Below are 18,507 nucleotides of genomic sequence, written 5' to 3'. Positions count from 1 at the left end.
TGAACATTTCGGCACAAACTCCATAACACACTTACCTTATAAACACACGAGCCTTGCGCTCGCTGCCGTTTTATGTTCCTAGCAGATTTTATGCAGTATGGAGAGACAACGAAGTTTAAAAAACAGTACAAGTTGGGGGGGGGGGGGGGGGGGGGCATTTGATTTATTTAAACCAACTGCACAAACAGTTAACAAGAACTTTAAACGTGACAAAATTTGAAAGCCCGATCTTAAAAATAATACACTGAGCTCCCGTGTGGAACAATTACAATTACAAACAAACATTCATTTTATTTTAACGAGCTGCGTCATGTAATTAAGCTCCCCCCCAGCAAGGCTGTGGCCGCTTTGTGCTTTGTTAGTGGTAGTGGGGTCACATCACAGGAAATGGAGTTTGTCCGCAAGCTGTACAGCAGGCTCAGAGTGTAGGTACTGGCCGGACAGGAAGGCCAGTTTGTGCGCGTACTTACACGGAGCCGGAACGCGGATTGTACCGGGCCAATTCCAGTACAAATGGCACATCTTAAAGGTCAGCCTGAACGAGACAGAAACGTAGACATTACACTACATACAAGTCGCTATACATATATAGACATGGAATTAACGATCTAAACAGGTGTGTTATGCGTTATATTTGTATTTGAATTTCAAGTACACTTTAAACACCAGTATAAACGAACATATTTTTCACTATAAAAGGAGCAATGTAATTTTTACTACCATAAAGTAGCAAGCAATATGTACTTTTTTTTTTCTATATGCTGTAGCTCAAATAAGAACCAGATTGCTCAAACGACCGAGTTTATGCTCCATAGAACCGAGTCCTCCACATGGAGGGGGCCAAGCTTAAAATAGATTTAGTACCGAATGTCTGATACATCCAGGCCACCAGGTGTCAGTATAATGGCTGTTTAATAATGTGCAGAAGAATCACTGGAAAAGCTGGCTGTTTGAAACAGCCTAGTACGCACTATATACTCCACTCAGTATATACTGTATACTGGTCCCCAGTGTAGTATGTAGTATAGTATCCAATATGCCACAAACGTAAACCATACTATGAAGTCATGTTAATGTATGCATGTTCACATGGGAAAGATATCCCACCAGCATTGTGTGACAGGATGCGGTACACCAAGAAGACAGCTCTGGCCCATATAGTGGAATAATTGGCCGGAGTAGATCATCAACCGGATATCTTTCGCATACTGGAAAAATGTATTTTGGTTGCATAGTGCACTCTGATTTTGGGCCCAGTCAGTACTCAGTACATGAGTAGTGTGTAGTAGGCCATTTCAAACACAGCCAAGGACTTATTGCTCCTTAAAAACTGCTTTAGATTATAAATTTAAACACAATATATATAAAACAGACAAAAATGAATACAAACTAATTTTAGATACTTTAGGTTGACATGTCTTATATTCACACTGCACATTGCCCTAGGCTCATTGTAGTTAATTATGAAGTCATTTTTTAGTTTAAGTCATTTTTAAATTTCAATACTTGGAACCTGTAAAATAGTATTTGTGTCAGACCAGATTACGTTATTAAGAAGCAAATATATTCGCCCTTTAGACCACTCATACCAATTTACATCAAACCCCTTGCCAGGACTAACATTTCTCTCAACTGAATTTAGTTTTATTACACTGTTTGATTTTTCACATTTCTCATTTTCTGTCCTGTATAAATACATCTGTATATAATACTTTACAATGTCATTAAAAGTCTTTTTTTAAGCACCCTGTATATGCGTGACTAAATGTTCACGGTACCTCTGTAAGTGGTCTGGCGTGAGATTGGCCGTGTTGTATATGGATATGTAGTGGGTAGGAAAGCCACAGCCCTGGCGAATCGAGTGGGCCATGAGGTAGAAATCCACCCTAAAGGACCAATACCAAGTCAGCTTCATTCACACATCTTTTTACACTGCATGCAACAGAACTTCCCAGCCAGCACCAGAATTCTAGAACGAGAATCTAGAATGGTTCTAAAAGTATTCTAGAGGTTCTAGAACTATTCAGGCTTTAAAGTTTACAGAACTAACCAGTCTTTGTTAGTAACCGTGTGGTCCAGCACGGTTCCAGGCACAGGTGCTCCGAAGCGGTTTTCGAAGTATGAGTAAAGCGTTGTGTTGATTCTCTTTTGCACCACAATGAAGGTGAGTTTTGGCTCATAGTCTGGAAATGTCTCGAAGCATTTCAGGATCTGAGGGATTTCGTAAAGCTCCACAGTCTTGAGCTGGCCGTCCGATACTCCATCCCGATAGATAACGATCTTCTCTGGGAAGCTGTGGTTCACCTGGAGGGGGGTTAGGCCAGGACCACAGTACGTTTACTAGCAGCCATTATAACGAGAGCTCACATCTTAAACACCAATACAATTGGCAAAATGGAAACGTCTGTCTACCTGCCACAGGTGCTAAACCACATTTCAAGAATGCCACCATGTATGAGGCATGTGACTCAGTACACTCCCCCACCCAAGACTTACAGTACAGAGACAATAAATACACAACAAGCTATAAATTACATGAACAATAACAGGTACAAGTTTACTACAAAAAAAATTTGCAGACTCAAAAGGTACTGACAATACCATTGCCAGTGAGTAGTTTTTATACAGTGAGTAGTTTTTTTTAAACACCACCTGTAACACCTGCGACATGGTGATTATATAACCTCTGCATATATTGGACATGTTTCAGTTGTGATGTGAATTCAGTCTCACTTCCAAAAAGACAAAGGGCACATGGAGAGTATGTTCTTTGGACCTCGGACAAAACAGTGAAATGCATGTTTACAGTCATGCATGAATCTTTTACCTCATAATATTTCTGCAAGGCAGCCAAAAGACACACTCGGAAGCCATTAATGATTTCCTCATTTGGCATCTGGAACGTGACTCTGGAGTACCACCTCGTCAGCAGGCTGGGAGGACGTGACACAGAAACGCATTGGAAAATGTTCACTTTTGTACACACCATCAGTGACCTTTGCTATGGCTTTAACTGTTCATCTGCTCCTGCCTGCTGACAAGAAAAAGAAACACGTGCAGAGAGAGGACTTTAAAGCCTTTCAGAACTGAATCTGAGAGGGTTTGTTAGAGCAGGAAAAAAGACTAAACTGAGCCACTCTGCAACTATCCAAGAGTGGAGTTTGAAAACTCTTGTAATATATACCAACATAGTCACAGTCTTGATTGGACTCTCCTGGTGTGTGGAAGCTTTGTCTCAGACACATCATTGCACAGTTTAGTGGATTCCCTGAGCTTTCTGCAAGCTGGCCTGATTGTGTCAGAACAGAGAACATCCTGCAGTGGCCTTTCCACAACAGCCCAGTATGTACGTACGTACTCACTCGCTCCCTCAAATTTCCAGTACTGAATCTAAACCAACATGTGTAGTGCACATTACCTGTTCAGACTGGCCACAAACCCCATCACAGACCTGCTCTTCTTGCTGGTGTCATGGTGCACGTCCACACCAATCACCATCAGGTGTTTCTGTTCAAAAGTAAGGACATTTCACCATAATGTTGACTTGTGTTACTAGCTGACTGGAAAGTGACTTAATTTAAACCATCCCTAACTTAAATCACCAAACATGTCACTTTGCTCCTGGCGTTTATGGTTATGCTAGGCTGTCTCAGCATTTCAAAGCTTTAAATCTGAAAACGGTTTCCATTTATTTTAACTACACTCCTGTCATTTCGAGGAAAGTCAAGTTAAAACAAATCAGACTGGAACTTGGTTGCCACGGCTCCCTAAGCTAAGTATAGATAATCTGGTAGTGTTACAGATGGGCTGTGCTTGCTGGGTATGCAGGCTCTCACCAGCGGCACACTGACGGTCCACAACTCTCCTCCCAGTTTGCAGTTGATCTGTAGAAGGATCTTTTGGGCGATGCTACGAAGCTTGTGTGGATGAGAGATGGTGCGCACGTTGACGGCCTAAAGACAGCACTCGCGAGGCACAGAGGCAGGAGAGGAAAACACTTCAGTGTCTTCTTAATGGTGGATGCCATTTTTTGCTGTATTCCATATATTAGATATAGATTTTTATGCTGTAAATTGATCTTTGGATCTTTTGGAGATTCATATATCCATCTCAGAGAACATAAGATATGTATACTGTAAATCCTTTTGATTTATCATTTGGTAACAAAGTGATAACATTAACATTAATACAATTTATACAATATTAGACCACATTAATTAAACAGAGACAGCAGCTTTGGCTCACAAGGCCTTTACATAAAATGTACTGTATGAGAGTGGAAGAAAAGGTTTATCTGCAGTAATAAATAAAAAGGTTTGCATAGAAGGTTTGATTCTGAGGCATCAGTTCAACCACTGTTTAACCCTGAGAGTTAGGGTAACTACGGTAACCTGAGATGGACATGGGGCGTGGACACAGCAGAGTTTCTTGATGGCGCTGTACAGGTCATCCCTGTTCCCCGTCAGAATGCACACGACTAGCTGAACGTTGGGCTGAGTACAGAGGAGAAGCTGCGTAACAGATAACAACGCACCCTGCACTGCACAGAGCTGAGACTTAAAACCCTCTCTGCCCACATACCACCTCAAATTCATCTGTAGACAGACAGACATTTAAAACTAATCTTCTTTCTGAACACTTTCTCAAATCCAAACTTAAATACTTTAAGTATTTAAGAGTTATTGGAGAGGTTATTATTAACAGTGCTGATGTGAAGTGGGAGTCGACCCTGCCCATTCCAGAACTTTCCGTACCTCGCTGGTCAGATGGGAGTGGATGCTCTTGACGTAGGTCTCCGTGCGGTCGTCCCGGAGCTCCACGTGGATGGGCCGGTCAAGTCGGAGCCCCATGGGCCCGGCTACCTTCCCAAACGTGGTGACCAGCTCCTTGGCATGTTCTGCTGCCCTACGGGGGTAGAAAATCGCCCAGCAGTACAGAGGGATCTGAGGGCAGAAGGAGGGTATGGCAGAACGCATGAACAACACCTGTCCCCTCCTTCACACCTGCTAGGACTGACAATTAAACAGAGCTCAATCAGGTGGGTTTAAGCAGAGAAGTTACAGTATTGCGTTTCACTCTGACACCTGCGATGCACAAGTGGAAATAAGAACAGAGTGTTCTGGTACAGCTGTGCTGTGGGTTCTGGTACGGCTGTGTTGTGGGTTCTGGTAGGGGTTCCACCCACACAGCTGATGGATGAGTCTCGCACAACTTCTCTGGACCAGTCGACAGACGAGGGGGTGACAAAGGAGGCAGACTGCAGGCATACAGTCTCCATGGGTAACGTCCTTCCCTGGGTCTGCATGCACACACACCAGTACACACGCACATGCAGTCTCTCTTAGGCTGCTATAGCCACAGAACATTATACTTCAGAAGACTGTAGTCCACTATATAAAGTACATTGTACTACAAAACTAGGCACTGAGGCATGGTGCTGTGTGTGTGTCCTCACCACCAGTATCTGGGAGCTGGTCTCCAGGCCCCAGCGGCCTAGTTCAGCGAGAGCTTCTTGGTTGGTACTGATGTTGTGCAACAGTTGCTTGATGGACAGTGTGTGCTGCTCCGCACTCACATTAATGTGAATTGTCAGGTCCTGACAAACAGACACAGACGCACACGCACACGGAGGCAACGTACTGGGATAGTAATCAGAAGCTTGTCAGTTCAAGTCCCACCACCACAACCACCACTTTTTCCACTGTTGGACCCCCCCCCCCCCGCCCGAGTACGACCCTTAATCCTCAATTACTCAAACTGCATTCAGTCATAATTGTAAATCACTTTAGATTAAAAAAAAAATAAAATAAAAAAAAGCTAAATGTCAGAAAAGAATTAAATTAATGAACCTGTATTAATAATCATTGTACAATATATAAAGTCAAAAGGTCTCTGGTCTTAAATGCATTTCATATTAGTTTCACAGTAGTTTTCATATCATCTCCAATGATATGAAGGGGACTAGGAGGAGTGGACAGGTAGTGACTGGTGGTAAGCGTGGACCAGACGTTGGCTATCCAGTGTACAACAGTGTTCACACTGCTGGTTGACGCTACAGTAAATCACCTACCTTCATGGCTCTGAAGTCCTTTCTCATTTTCTCCGGGATTCCAGTCATGAACGAGAGCTCAGGAACTAGAAGAATCTCACCTGTTATTACCTGCCGTGGGACACAGAATTAAACTGCTACATCTACATCCCACCTGTCACATCTACAGAAACATTATATCTAGGATAAGTGCACAAACTTAAGGAATCGTTCATTAGATCTTCTTTGCTTAATGTTAGTCTGGAAAAGTATCTGTATATGCGCATGTATAGCAACCATCAGTACTGCTCTGTTCTAAGGATACTGGTGTTGGCAACTCTAGTCAGCAATTCCAACTGTCACCATTAGAGGGCAATGTGTGATAGGATTTTGGACTCTGAAGACGTGGCACTCAGTGTAGTCATTGTGAATACTTTCTGTCCCTGATAAGCAGGTATGCACACAGCTAGTCATTATAAATTTTAGTCCCTTTATAATTTTTAAAAAAAGAACAAAGGATAAAACACAAACACAACGACATGCAGGATTAAATACATAATCAGGTATTTACTGCCTTTGTGGTTAAGAGGCAAAAGGTTCTTTAGAGAACACATAGGCATTGTGCCCATGTATTATAGCCGTGTGGTATTTACACCAACATACATAAAAAAAAAAAAAAAAAAGAAAAAAAAAAAGAAAAAAGAAGAGTTGTCTCAGAGTAATTGTGTTCTGCTCAGTAGTAACTCCTGATGTCAGTAGTGACAGTCACGGTGAGGGGCGGTGTGGAGGAGGACCTTCTGTCCAGGTGTGGATCTCTCCTTCGGACGGTGCACCAGCATGGGCTGGTCCAGTTCTTTAATTGTGATGCCATAGTTCTTCCTACGATTGGACCACACGATTAACGACACTAGAAAACTTCAGACTGATTTGACCGCTTACATAGGCCACACCTACTGGCTCTGCCATTAGTACTGCCAATTAAACTACAAAACAGCCACTCCAACTATCTCTAGTCTTGGACAGGTTCAGATCTTCCGAGCATCTTGGCACTGAAAATCTTTCGCAGTGTAGTTCTTACCAAAACCTACATCACACAAACCATCTCTTATCCCCAGAGGACCAGCAGACAAATGAAAGAAACACTTTGTCTGATAACAAAATCAGACCTCCATTTTGGTACCAAAGCCAAATGTGAGCAGTGCTAATGGTTTCTGTTCCATATGGGCCACATTAATATTTATGGAACCGAAAACGTCTGGTTGTGTGAACCTAACTGAAGTGTGGTACCTGTAGTATTCAGTGAAGGTGGTCTCGGAGCCGTCAGCCATAGTGAAGGTGTCCTTCGGGGACTTGGTCCACTCTATGTCATCGACACGGTAGGTGCGGTTGTTATAGCGCGTGATTACGATGGCGCCAACAAACTCTTTGGTGCACTCATCCTGAAAGCCCTCCCGACTCTGCTGGTAGATCAAATTCCTACACACACACGCACACACACACACACACACACACACACATACACCCCTTTAGGCAGTCAAGAAATAAAGGATCCTCTCACAGATGGAGTGAATTGTGCAGACGGATTGAAACAGAAGCCTTCATACCACAAAGCCAACAGGCTGTAACGGTAAACAAATCCGAGAGTCATCACAGACTTTTAGAAGCACAGATGTTCATGGATGCCTGTGGACTCCAGAGCCCGCGATTAGTCTACAGCTGAACTAACCAGGTTATGAAGCAGTAACTAGTGTATAATTATCCAGAAATATGCATTTGTTTAAAAACACAGAAATAAAACCTATAGGTACAGGAAGACCATGAGTGTACGTCACAAAAGATTCCTCAGGATTAAAGAAGGGTCATGGATCTCCGGGAGAGATATGAAAACTGGGGAAACTGAGGCAGGTGTGGAAACAGATGTACGTGTATTAGGTAATTAAGTCACTTACATGGCATCAAGCACGGAGTCGTTCCGCAGCACCTTGTGTGAAACGTCCACGACCAAGTACAGACCACCGTCAGTGTGCTTGATACAGGTAGAGTAACCGGGCCACACCTGCAGCCTGATGCACACATAGGCGCGCGCGCACACACACACACACACACACACACACACACACACACACACACACACACACACACACACACTAGTTTAATACACGCATTCTTTTTTACCTTCTGGGCATCTTTCTAAATAATTTTCTGGGTTGTTATTTCCATAAGTGCTGTGTAACACATGAATACCTGTGCTTGCCAAGAACAATGGCACTTTTGGGGTCATAATGATTCCTGCCTACAAGTTTTAGCCCCAAGATCTTCATCACTCTGAGTAAGAGAGAGAGACACACACACACACGAAAGAGAGAGAGACAACCAGAGAGAGTTTTAAAGAAGGAGGAGAGTCAGAGATCGAGAGATAAGGAGGTAAAAAAAAAAGAGAAGACAGCAGGTGATGGAGAAAGAGAATAAGATACAGATGGAGATGGAGGGAGAGACCGAGGTGAGGGAAAAGGGAACAAAGAGATGCGTTATTCAGCTCCTCCTCAATTTCTCCTTGGCGGTTAATTGCCTTGAGCTCTGAACAAATGTGATTCTTATCGACTCTTGCAAAGTGTCCCGTCTACTTCTTCGAAAGTGCTTGTTTGCTCTTCGCTGCTGAGAAAAACACGTTCCCCTGAAGAGCTCCCGCTGTCTAGGGGGAGCATGCGTTCTCTGCAAGCTCACAGGAGCGTGCGGGCGGCTCCAGAACAGACAGGCCAGATTCCCAACACGGCAGACCGGGGTGCATGTTGATCCGCAACAACCCTCCCACGGGGTGGACGGTAGAAATGAAGTCGGTGTCAAGAGCTGCCTCGCGGTGAAAATGCCACATATTAAATAAATAAATAGATAGATAGATAAATAAATAAATAAAACAAAAATATTTTTCAGAAAAGGAAGCAGAGCCACAAGAGAGAGATGAGAAAAAGATAAAAAGAAAGGGGGAGAAGGAAAGAGAAAGCAAAATAGGGATGGAAAGAGAATGGGAGAAAGATAAACAAGTGACAAAAAGACAAATATATGGGGGTGGGGACAGTGAAAGAGGGAGACACTCCTTTGTCAAACAAACTAAAAAGTAGCACAAAGGCCATGTAATGATCACAAGAAACAAACATCAGTCGAAACTGGGCCAAGACGCGCTAGAAAAGCTGAGGCTCTCTCAGGCATGCAAGCTCGCTCCTTTTCTCAGGGGATGTGATGTCCTGATGTGGTTACCATGGCAAACCAGTAGATCATAACAAAAGAAAAAACACCCAGATGAACAAAAAACAACTGGGTTGTACAGTAAAGTTTATCCCTTACTATAGGGCCTCATTGCAATACATCAAACAAATGTACTGTTGAATCAAAACTCACCAACAAAGTGTGTGTGTGTGTGTGTGTGTGTGTGTCTCTCAATATGTCCAGTCATCATAATGTGGTGAAAACGGTTCACACACCTCCTGAAGACCACGTTGTAGAAGGGGATGCACAAATCTGAATAAGGGGGCAGGACCTTGGTCATCTGGACCTTGATGCTGATCTCCTGGTTATCAGTCCTCCTCTGCACTTTCAGGTGAACGACCTGGAACACAAAAACACCACAGTGGGAGGTTCAGCTGCGTTTCGAGACAACACTTACAATGCACATCTCGTCGCCACAGCAACAGGATGAATTCCTGTAGTCAGATGAAGACACACAGACGTGTACAATATCAACGTCCATGAGCCACTGCTAACCTTTACATGCACGCACACACCCAAACAGGGTTGGATGATGGCTACCTAGCTGGCATACGACGTTGTCTAAAAGTCAACATCGTGATATCATTGTGCGGGGGGCGTGCTGGTGTTACAAAAGTACTATAAATTTTCATATACTTTCTTTTACTTTTTGATGATTCATCAGTTAATTACATTAATTAATCTTAATTAATTGAACCCTTGCAATGAAAAAAACATGTACGTGACATTTTTGTAAAAATCACTCAACCAGGTATGACAAGACATCAATCAGTCACTAAAGTGTTTCTTTTGTTTATTAATGGTGGCAACACAACGCTGGCACAACACTACAATGTCCGTCGACCACTTATTAGTGTGAACTCACTCTCTCACGCACACACACACGCACACCTCATCTAGGCGTTTCGGCAGGTAAAGGATGGAGCCATCGAAGGCCACCACCTCTCCAGTAGTCGAGCAATGTTCTCTCATCATCCCAAACCGCATTCCTAGAGACTCCACATTCGGACTGAGGTGTCCAGCACCACACCACCAAAACCATTAGGCAGGTTGCATGTAAAACGAAGAGATAATGATCAACATCAATCAAGATAATTAGCATCTGGCTGGCATGACTAATACAAGGCCAAAGAGATTTGAATATTTCTTTAATGGATTGTTTAGCTGCAATTTAAAATGAATAAAGAATTAAAAAAAAAAAACAACTAAAAACAACAGTGATCCTACAAACACAGTCTGTGGAAAAACAACAAAAAATTGCTTCCAGTAAGACGACACAGAGGCTCATACAGAACTTGAGGAACATACGTGAAGGTAACGTGGTACTGATACACGGCTTCATTCCTGCAGAGGACTGGGATGTAGTTTGAGCCTACGGTGACAAGACTGCCCTTCGTTCCCACCTTCTTCAGCGGCTCACTGCAAGCAAAAAAACAGAGGAGCTCGAGTGAAGACACTTCAGTTGTTTATTAAAAAGTTATCATCAGTACTTCAGGTTCTTGCGATTATTTGAGAGGACAAAATCCTTATCTTCTTTTTTAAATCAATCATCAGTGTGTTTAACAGGAGAATAAAATAAACACTGCAGGACAACCATTCAAAACAGACTCTAATTAATTCAGTTATTTGGAATTCACCAATGTTAAAAACACAAATAATAAATAAAAACATCATCCCTCTGGAGTCCTCTTCACTGTGGTTTAGTAAACCACAGCGTGTTAATAGCCCAATTCCTATCTAGTCTCATTTGCCTTTCACTATGACTCTACTGAAGCATTTCAAATAACACACTTCAAATGTTTACTTCATATTCAACCATGGATAATTCTGCCAAGACCATGACACCGTTAGAACATTAAAAAGTAGAAACATACTCAGCGACACTGTGGACTGCTGAGACTACGGGTATAGGGGAAGTGAGTACTCAAGCTCACCGTACAGCCTCCATCTTCAGTTCTGCTCTAGTCTGGCAGCTTGCTGGGGTCATTTTAGTGTCTCCAAAGGCTGCAGTCACTCCCTGGGGGTGGACTGGAACAAGGCCGGAGGCGGGAACATGGGTGGAGGTGGGCGTGGCAGCGGGACCTTTACTGAACCCCACAGGTGGCATTGCCGCTCTTCCAACACCTGTCAGTCCTCGACCCATCAGGCTGCACACAGAATAAACCAGAGCCCACCCCACTCCTCATGAGTGGGCCGTCCTTCCGAAACAAGCCTCTTCTGACTGACTCATTAGATCACTGAGGCTAAAAATAGATTGTAAGTCAAAGTAGTATAAACAAGACCGACAGACTCTGGTTTCAATTTTGCAAACCACAGGAATGGTCATAAAACCAAAAGATAACTCTCCCTGTGTAAGCTGGCTCCAAAAAGAGGGCAGCAGTACAAATGCAGTGACTTAACCTAGCATACAAGCACTATAGCAGTTCTTGAGAAGAGAAAAGATAGTGTAGAATAAGATTAAAATTCATAAAGAGCTTACAGCTTTACATTTTCTCAGCTGGGTCTCATTTAACAATTAACCACTAATTAACTACAAAGTGTCTGACCTTGGAATCATATATCTACAATCTGCAGAGAAACTCAACCATGATTCTACTGAAGCTGAAAGGTACCGTTTACCACAGCGCAGCAAACCAGTTTAACCCACAACACAGCTGCTCTGCAGCTGGTGTGTAGCGTGGGAACTGAGAGTCTACCTCCAGCCATGAGCCACCAGACCCTCAGGCAGAGCTCCATCCGTCCCCACAGCCAGCGAGCCAACAGGGCCCACGCGGGAGGGCACATCTGCAGCAAGTCCAGCTACCGAACCCCGCCCTCACACACACACACACACACACACACACACACACAGAGAGAGAGAGAAACAGATAGACAAAAACACACACAAACCCACAACATGCAGGCAGGCAGGCATGCACATACAGACACACATACACAAATATACATACAGACACAAACAGGTACACATTCAGACAGACAGACACAAACACAAATGAGGGATGTCATTAAAGTGTCTCAGGTGACAGCAAACTGAAGCAACAATAGCCACCTGATTTTAGTACACAGCCAAACAGGACAATTGAAACAACTTCGTGTGAGTAGTTTCCTTTCTTCAGCATTGTATGTATGCTTTTCCCTCAAGGTTCAATTATACGATTAAGAGCTTTTCTAAATGAGAGGTTTGACCTAAATTCTTAATATTATGAGATGTTATAAATATTTTAATAAGTATGTTTTATGAAGGATTTATTTTGGTCTCTCTGGACAACATACCCATGAGTGCTCTTCCTCTTCCCCACCTTTCCACCGGCTCAATGCCCATTCCCCTGAGCATACACAGCAGGGACGATCCTTCTCCTGGCAAATCCATCTACACACACACACACACACACACATATACACATACACACACATACATACATACATACATACATACACACACACACACACCTTGAGAAGTGAGCCTACACGTATTTGGGACCCAGACCCTATCAAGACTCCTACTATGAAATACAAACATAGTACAATCCCCCCCTATAATATGTAAATGTTTGCACTACAGCCTCTGACCAAAGCACGCCGTCTGCCCATCTAATACATTTGCACAACATGCACAAAACATTTGGAAGACTAACTGCTTTTTCACACTAAACACTAGAAAACCCCAGCATCCCATATTTGGCAGTGAGCTTCAGAACATTTCACACCAAAAAAAAAGAGTATGAATGGAGAACATCTGAAAGGCTTTTAAAGACCCCATCCATCACAAACTGACTATTCACACTAACTCCATGACTGGATTTGCTAACATCCATTTTTCGTTGGGGAAGAGGCTTAGGCTTACAAAATAAGTAACCATCACAGCTTCAACTACTGCACATATGCTGACACTTACCGGAGCCTTCGGTGTGGTGTCTTTTTCTTTTCCCACCTGCAGACTGGGGCCTGTCTTGGGTAACTCCACCGGTCCACTCGGAAGAGGAAGGACAGGCTCCACACTGGCTTCCACCAACATCCCTCTGCCCTTTCCGACCGTGGGCTCAGGGAAAGACGCCAACATCCCTCTAGCTCTCCCAAAACCCCGTTCCTCCACCGACAATGGCATTCCTCTTCCAACCCCAAGAGGGACCTCAACAACTGGGACGGGGGTCCCTCTCCTGTGTTGGATGGCAGAAGTAACAAAGGCCCTGCCTGTTCCAGCGATCGGTTTATCTGCGTCTGTAGCCGGACCTCGACCTACCGGGGGTTGGTCTGTCAGAAACCCGCGACCCCCAGACGGCTGCGGCCAAGGAAGTCGCGTGGCCCCCGGAGGTCCGCGAAACGGGGGTTTATTTGGATCCATTTATCCTTCTGATATCTTTTGAAGCAACACCTACCAAAGAAAGAGAGGCTTAGTTACAAATCTTTACAGCGCTCACTTATTTTTGCTTCATTCGCATACATTTGTAAAGTTCATTTGTCTGACATTCATATTCTCACAGACGCATTCACATTACATCTGCCTACAGATGTATTCACATTTAGAATGAAATTTTACAGCTAGTAAATTTAGAGGCAGGTTAAACAGCTAATTTGCAAGGTTACATATCTTAAGATAATATCTAGACAGCGAACTAGCTAACGCTAGCTATATAATGAACGTTGCCATGCAAGTTTGAGTTGTGGTGCCTTAAATGCATATATTACGATTTTAAAAACTGACCCTCCATAATATCGATGCCAGCTTGCAATGAACATTAAACGACGCCCCTCGGTAGCTAAGTTAGTCAATTAGCTAGCTAAGATAGTAACGTTTAAATGTAAAGTCGCGAGACGCTATTCGGTGCATTCACGTGCTAAGCGCGAGAAAACTGACAGTTAGCTAAGCTAACGCTATCTTAATACTTCAAACAAGTTCGTTTGCGATACCTGTTCCAAATATATTTCTGTTCTTACTCAGTCGTTTTCCGTAGCTGGCAGGACAAGTGAGTGCCGTTTTATTGAGGTGTTATTTCTAGACGTCTAGTCGTTTCAGAAGTAGCTTCAGCTAGCTAGCCTAGCTAACTTACAGCTGAGGTGTTTGGCGGTTATCTACCGTTAGGCTACAGAGGCTGACCGCAGCTAATACAGAAAACCTGAAATCTGAAAAGTGAGCAGGTGTAAACATTTACCCATAAGTCAAACGGTGGTCTTAAAAAGAATGATATGCCACAGTTCACAATCTGTAGGTCAAATACAGTGAAAGTCCAAAAAGCGCAATTACAGTAACTTTAGTCTACCGTTACAGAGACTATAACTACTCACATAATGGCGGAAAAGGGCAAACGTGACTTCGCTAGCTACCCTAACGCTACCCTACCTTAGCTCGCTAACGTTATCCATCTAGGCGATAGCTCTCTAGTCAATTCTCGCGAATGCAGCTAACCTAAATGAATGCGATAAATACCTACGTTGTTATTAATGTAGATTTACGGCATTCAGCAGCTGCTCTTATCCAGAGCGACTTACAAAAGTGCTTTGTCATTTACTCATAGAATATATCCAAGTACAGTAGGTTACAATTAAACATACCAATGAACTAGAATACTGTAGAATACAGGGATGAATGCTGATACCTAGAAGTACAAAATGCTTAAGGTCTAAAACAATGATAAGTGCTAGAGTTTGCTAAAAAGCATAAATAATACCCTACAATAGGTGCTAAATGTAATATATTAGTATTGCTGTAAGTTATAATTGTCGCTGTTGCTCTTTAAAACGACAGCTAGCTGTAAATGTGTCGCAGTTTTAAACTGGATAGTACCTTAGACTAGCTAGTTAGCTAGGGCTAATATTGTCTTGTGACTCAACCTTTTATTTAAATCAGAGGTACAGGTGATAAATAGATAAATAATCACATTGAGCACCTTTTGTGTAAAAAAGGACTCTTTGCATATCACTTAGTTTTAACTATTTTTAATTTTTAGTTACCTAAGCTAGGTTAGCTAGCGTAACATTTCTGCATAGAGACAAGCGAAGCAGGTTTTCTGACGAATGAGCCTAGAAAATATCAGTCACCGATCAAGTTTGGTCATTTCAGCAGTTAACTCTGCTGATATAAATATAAAAGCCTAACAATATCATTTATCCAGTACAGATGGGTTCCCCAGTTACCTACCTAGCTATACTAACAGTCGGCTGCAGAAAGTTGGTGACCAGATGATTCAACTTTTCATCACACTTGGCAGCTACAAATACAACGTTCTAGGTTTTTTCCCTATCTAATTAAATAGGACACACAGTTTCTTTGTTTTTAAACAGACCTTCAAGCCTAATTATGTATGCTACACAAATAATTGTAATCAAATTAACAGTTTATGTAGTACAGATGTAAATATCCAGAATTAAATCAGACATCCTGAACATTAACCTCATAGTCATTGTATCATATTAAATACAGTGTGCTGAAGCATGGAGAAAACAAATGGTTCTTTTATAGTTTTTTTTTTTAACTGAAAGGACTGCATTTTATTTGGAATTAAGAGGCCGAACTTGCCTTGGTCTCTGTGCTTACAGAGAATGTAGTAATGTGTTGTGCTCTAAACGCTATAGAGTAGCCCACAATGACAACTGATTGGAATGTCTGAAGTCACTCCATTATGGTCTGTTTGGAATTAAGGTGTCATTATACCGTGTTTTGTTTTCATAGACTTGTCTGTCAAGCAATTTCTCTCAGAGTGACTAATCTAATGACTCGTTCTTCATGACTGATTGTTGAATTTCGCCCCAGCGTTTTTTTGTGGACTGACTTTCATAAACACTATAAAAATAAAAGCACAAAGATGTTGACTGCATGCTCAAAATCTCCATCTAAATCAGCAAGTTATTACTCTGAGATGTTCCCACACCTGTAATTTACATAATCAGCATGCTGTAGTCTATAGAAAATATTGCTGAAGTGAAATTTATAATAGCTTGTGCATAACCAATTTTCACAAGTACTCACATTATTATACATGCATAATTTCACACATAACAATAAAAATGAAAGACACAGTAATGGCAGATATAAGCTCTGTAGCCTCTCAGGTGTTAAACAGCCTGCCACAGACATTCTCTTCATCCCCGTTAGTCTGTAACGTACAGCCACCTCAAAGTAGGTTGAGGCTAACTGCAGAACATTTGCTGAACTTGCATTTGCATTCTTCGCTCATCTGCCTTCCTCATCCAATGTTGCAGCCCAGTCCTTTTCCTGTGTTCTTTTTCTTTTTTGTGAAACCACTCTCGTGTTTGCAGTTCCATCTTCCCCAATTCCGGTTTTGTACACCAGGCATCCTTCTGGATCTGAGCATGCTAAAACTCGCCATGCAACAAGCACACTTGACTGGCAAGGGAGACAGCATCACTGCACGGGGATCTAACTGGACCTGACACTCGTCGTTGGTGCAGTCGACATCAGGGTATTCGCTAAGTAATTACCACTGAGTCTTAATGAGGAGGGCAGTATGGTCTCTCAGGGAAATGTTGCCCTTTTGCACTGGTCCGGCACCAGATTGCCCAGGCCACCCCCTGTTAATTAAAAGCGAGAGCATTAACCTGGTCTGAGGTCAGTGTAAAAGAGCTCAGCTCTGCCTGCAGGACATTACAGTGAATAATGCCCCATAATTGTTCTATGAGAAGCTCTTGCAATCATTGTTCAGGGAATGTGTGATGGCACATCGGTGACAAATATTTCTCATTTCGTACAACCCCAAAACCCCTCAACCCCCTGACCATGTCATGCCATGCCTAGAATAACGGATCATAACCTCAGCCAAGTCTGTCACCGTGGAAGCGCGTTCTGGAGCCATCAGTTTAGATTCTTCCCCCTGAGCCTGGGCAGATGACATGTCACAGCTGTTCAGTTGCTCGACCAATCACGGTGATGCTGATTAGCCTAGAGCCACTTGGGAATAGGCTGTCCTGTCCTTTTTTATTGGCTCCACCCTCCCCCCCATTACACATACATTCTCCACATGGTGTAGCTCCATGTGGTGGAGAGTTGTATATTACGTAAATTCATACTTTCACACATGAGTTATGTTTGTGATGCTGGTACACAGAGCGACAAAGTGGAATGTGTGTGATATCTGTCTGTCTTCATCTTCAGATCAAGAGACACTTTGCAATGTACCAATTCCAGCAACCACATTTATTATGCTTTTATTCATTACTGAGGCGTCACCACACTGCCTGAATATGAATGCCATTTATTTGCACACCTTTTTTTAAAGTTCCGAACTGTCATATAAAAGTGACCCCTGCCCTACTGAGACATTTTTAAGAGTATGTATGATTGCTGGGGATCAAACCTACAACCTCATGGTTACTGGTGCATCACAATACCAGTTGAACCACTAATGGGGAACACCTACTGTTGATAATGCAACACTTGTTCACTTGTGAATGTCATCAATGCCTCCTGTTTTCAGTACATATCAACAGGTAGGAATATATTCGTTATAAAAATATGGATTTTTCAATTCTAAGACTCATACAAATTTCAGAACTGAAACAGTACTGAAACTACAAAATCTGTTTTGGTATGTGGAGCATAACTACTCAAATAAAATAAAACATTTTAGTTGAGGATCATTAATGACAACTTAGTCCCTCAAGACTAACGCTTTTTCAATTCAAATGTGGAAGTATCATAAAATGTGGCGATAAGGACGATGTGTAAGATGTCCAATAAAGAAGTTAATTAAATTGGCTCTTTTGCCTTTTTTGCCTAATAGTGCCCGTATAAATGAAATCCTAACAATTGCTTAGACACACCACATACCAGTTACATTAAATGTATTTTTTTATTTTAATCAAAATTAAAACATGAGAGTTCAAAGATTGTAAGTAAGCTAGTAAACCCTTTTTTTTTCTTGTTCAGTAATTTATATTAAATCTACAACTTACCTATAACCTATAGACGTTTTCTTGCGTCCAGAGGAAAAGTGAAAAAGTTCCCTCTTCGGTCTTCATGGCAGCCCAGAGTGCGCCACAGCCGGTCTGCGCGCGTCACTTCGAGAACACAGTCATTCCACCGGTACCGTCGTCACGCGCGCCGCGCCTCTGGAGAGGTCATACTCCAGCAGCCAATTATTTAATTTACTCTGTGTTTCTTTTTCTTTTTTTACTGTAATGAGACTGATCGAACGGTCTTTCTCCATCCTGGCTTCTAGCTTTTTTGGCGGAGCACGGCGCGTAAGAGATCCGGCGCAGGG

At 42.5% G+C, this 18,507-nt stretch overlaps 1 protein-coding gene across 2 annotated transcripts; it reads right to left on the bottom strand.

Annotated features, from left to right (window-relative positions):
- Positions 1-158: 158 nt before the first annotated feature.
- piwil2 (piwi-like RNA-mediated gene silencing 2) lies at positions 159-18,324 on the bottom strand. Of its 2 annotated transcripts, XM_027027755.3 has the most exons (23): positions 18,200-18,324; positions 13,188-13,664; positions 12,566-12,662; positions 11,989-12,091; positions 11,227-11,439; positions 10,601-10,711; positions 10,184-10,301; positions 9,508-9,632; positions 8,273-8,353; positions 7,978-8,091; positions 7,316-7,504; positions 6,823-6,907; positions 6,071-6,160; positions 5,456-5,596; positions 5,186-5,299; positions 4,755-4,943; positions 4,392-4,493; positions 3,837-3,953; positions 3,419-3,507; positions 2,828-2,933; positions 2,051-2,304; positions 1,779-1,886; positions 159-535 (listed from the first exon to the last, which is right to left on the bottom strand). In XM_027027755.3, the coding sequence occupies exons 2-23, from the start codon at positions 13,632-13,634 to the stop codon at positions 379-381; spliced, it is 3,150 nt and encodes a 1,049-aa protein (XP_026883556.3). In that variant the 5' UTR covers positions 13,635-13,664; positions 18,200-18,324; the 3' UTR covers positions 159-378. The 2 variants fall into 2 exon arrangements, with proteins under 2 accessions (XP_026883556.3, XP_081571015.1); XM_081714889.1 differs by lacking the exon at positions 1,779-1,886.
- Between the last annotated feature and the right edge of the window lie 183 nt (positions 18,325-18,507).

This window comes from Electrophorus electricus, chromosome 5, assembly GCF_041902795.1.
Source record: "Electrophorus electricus isolate QZ-2024a chromosome 5, ASM4190279v1, whole genome shotgun sequence".
NCBI lineage: Eukaryota > Metazoa > Chordata > Actinopteri > Gymnotiformes > Gymnotidae > Electrophorus > Electrophorus electricus.
The sequence above is the reverse complement of the archived record's forward strand: the minus strand, read 5'-3'. Positions and strand labels throughout refer to the sequence as shown.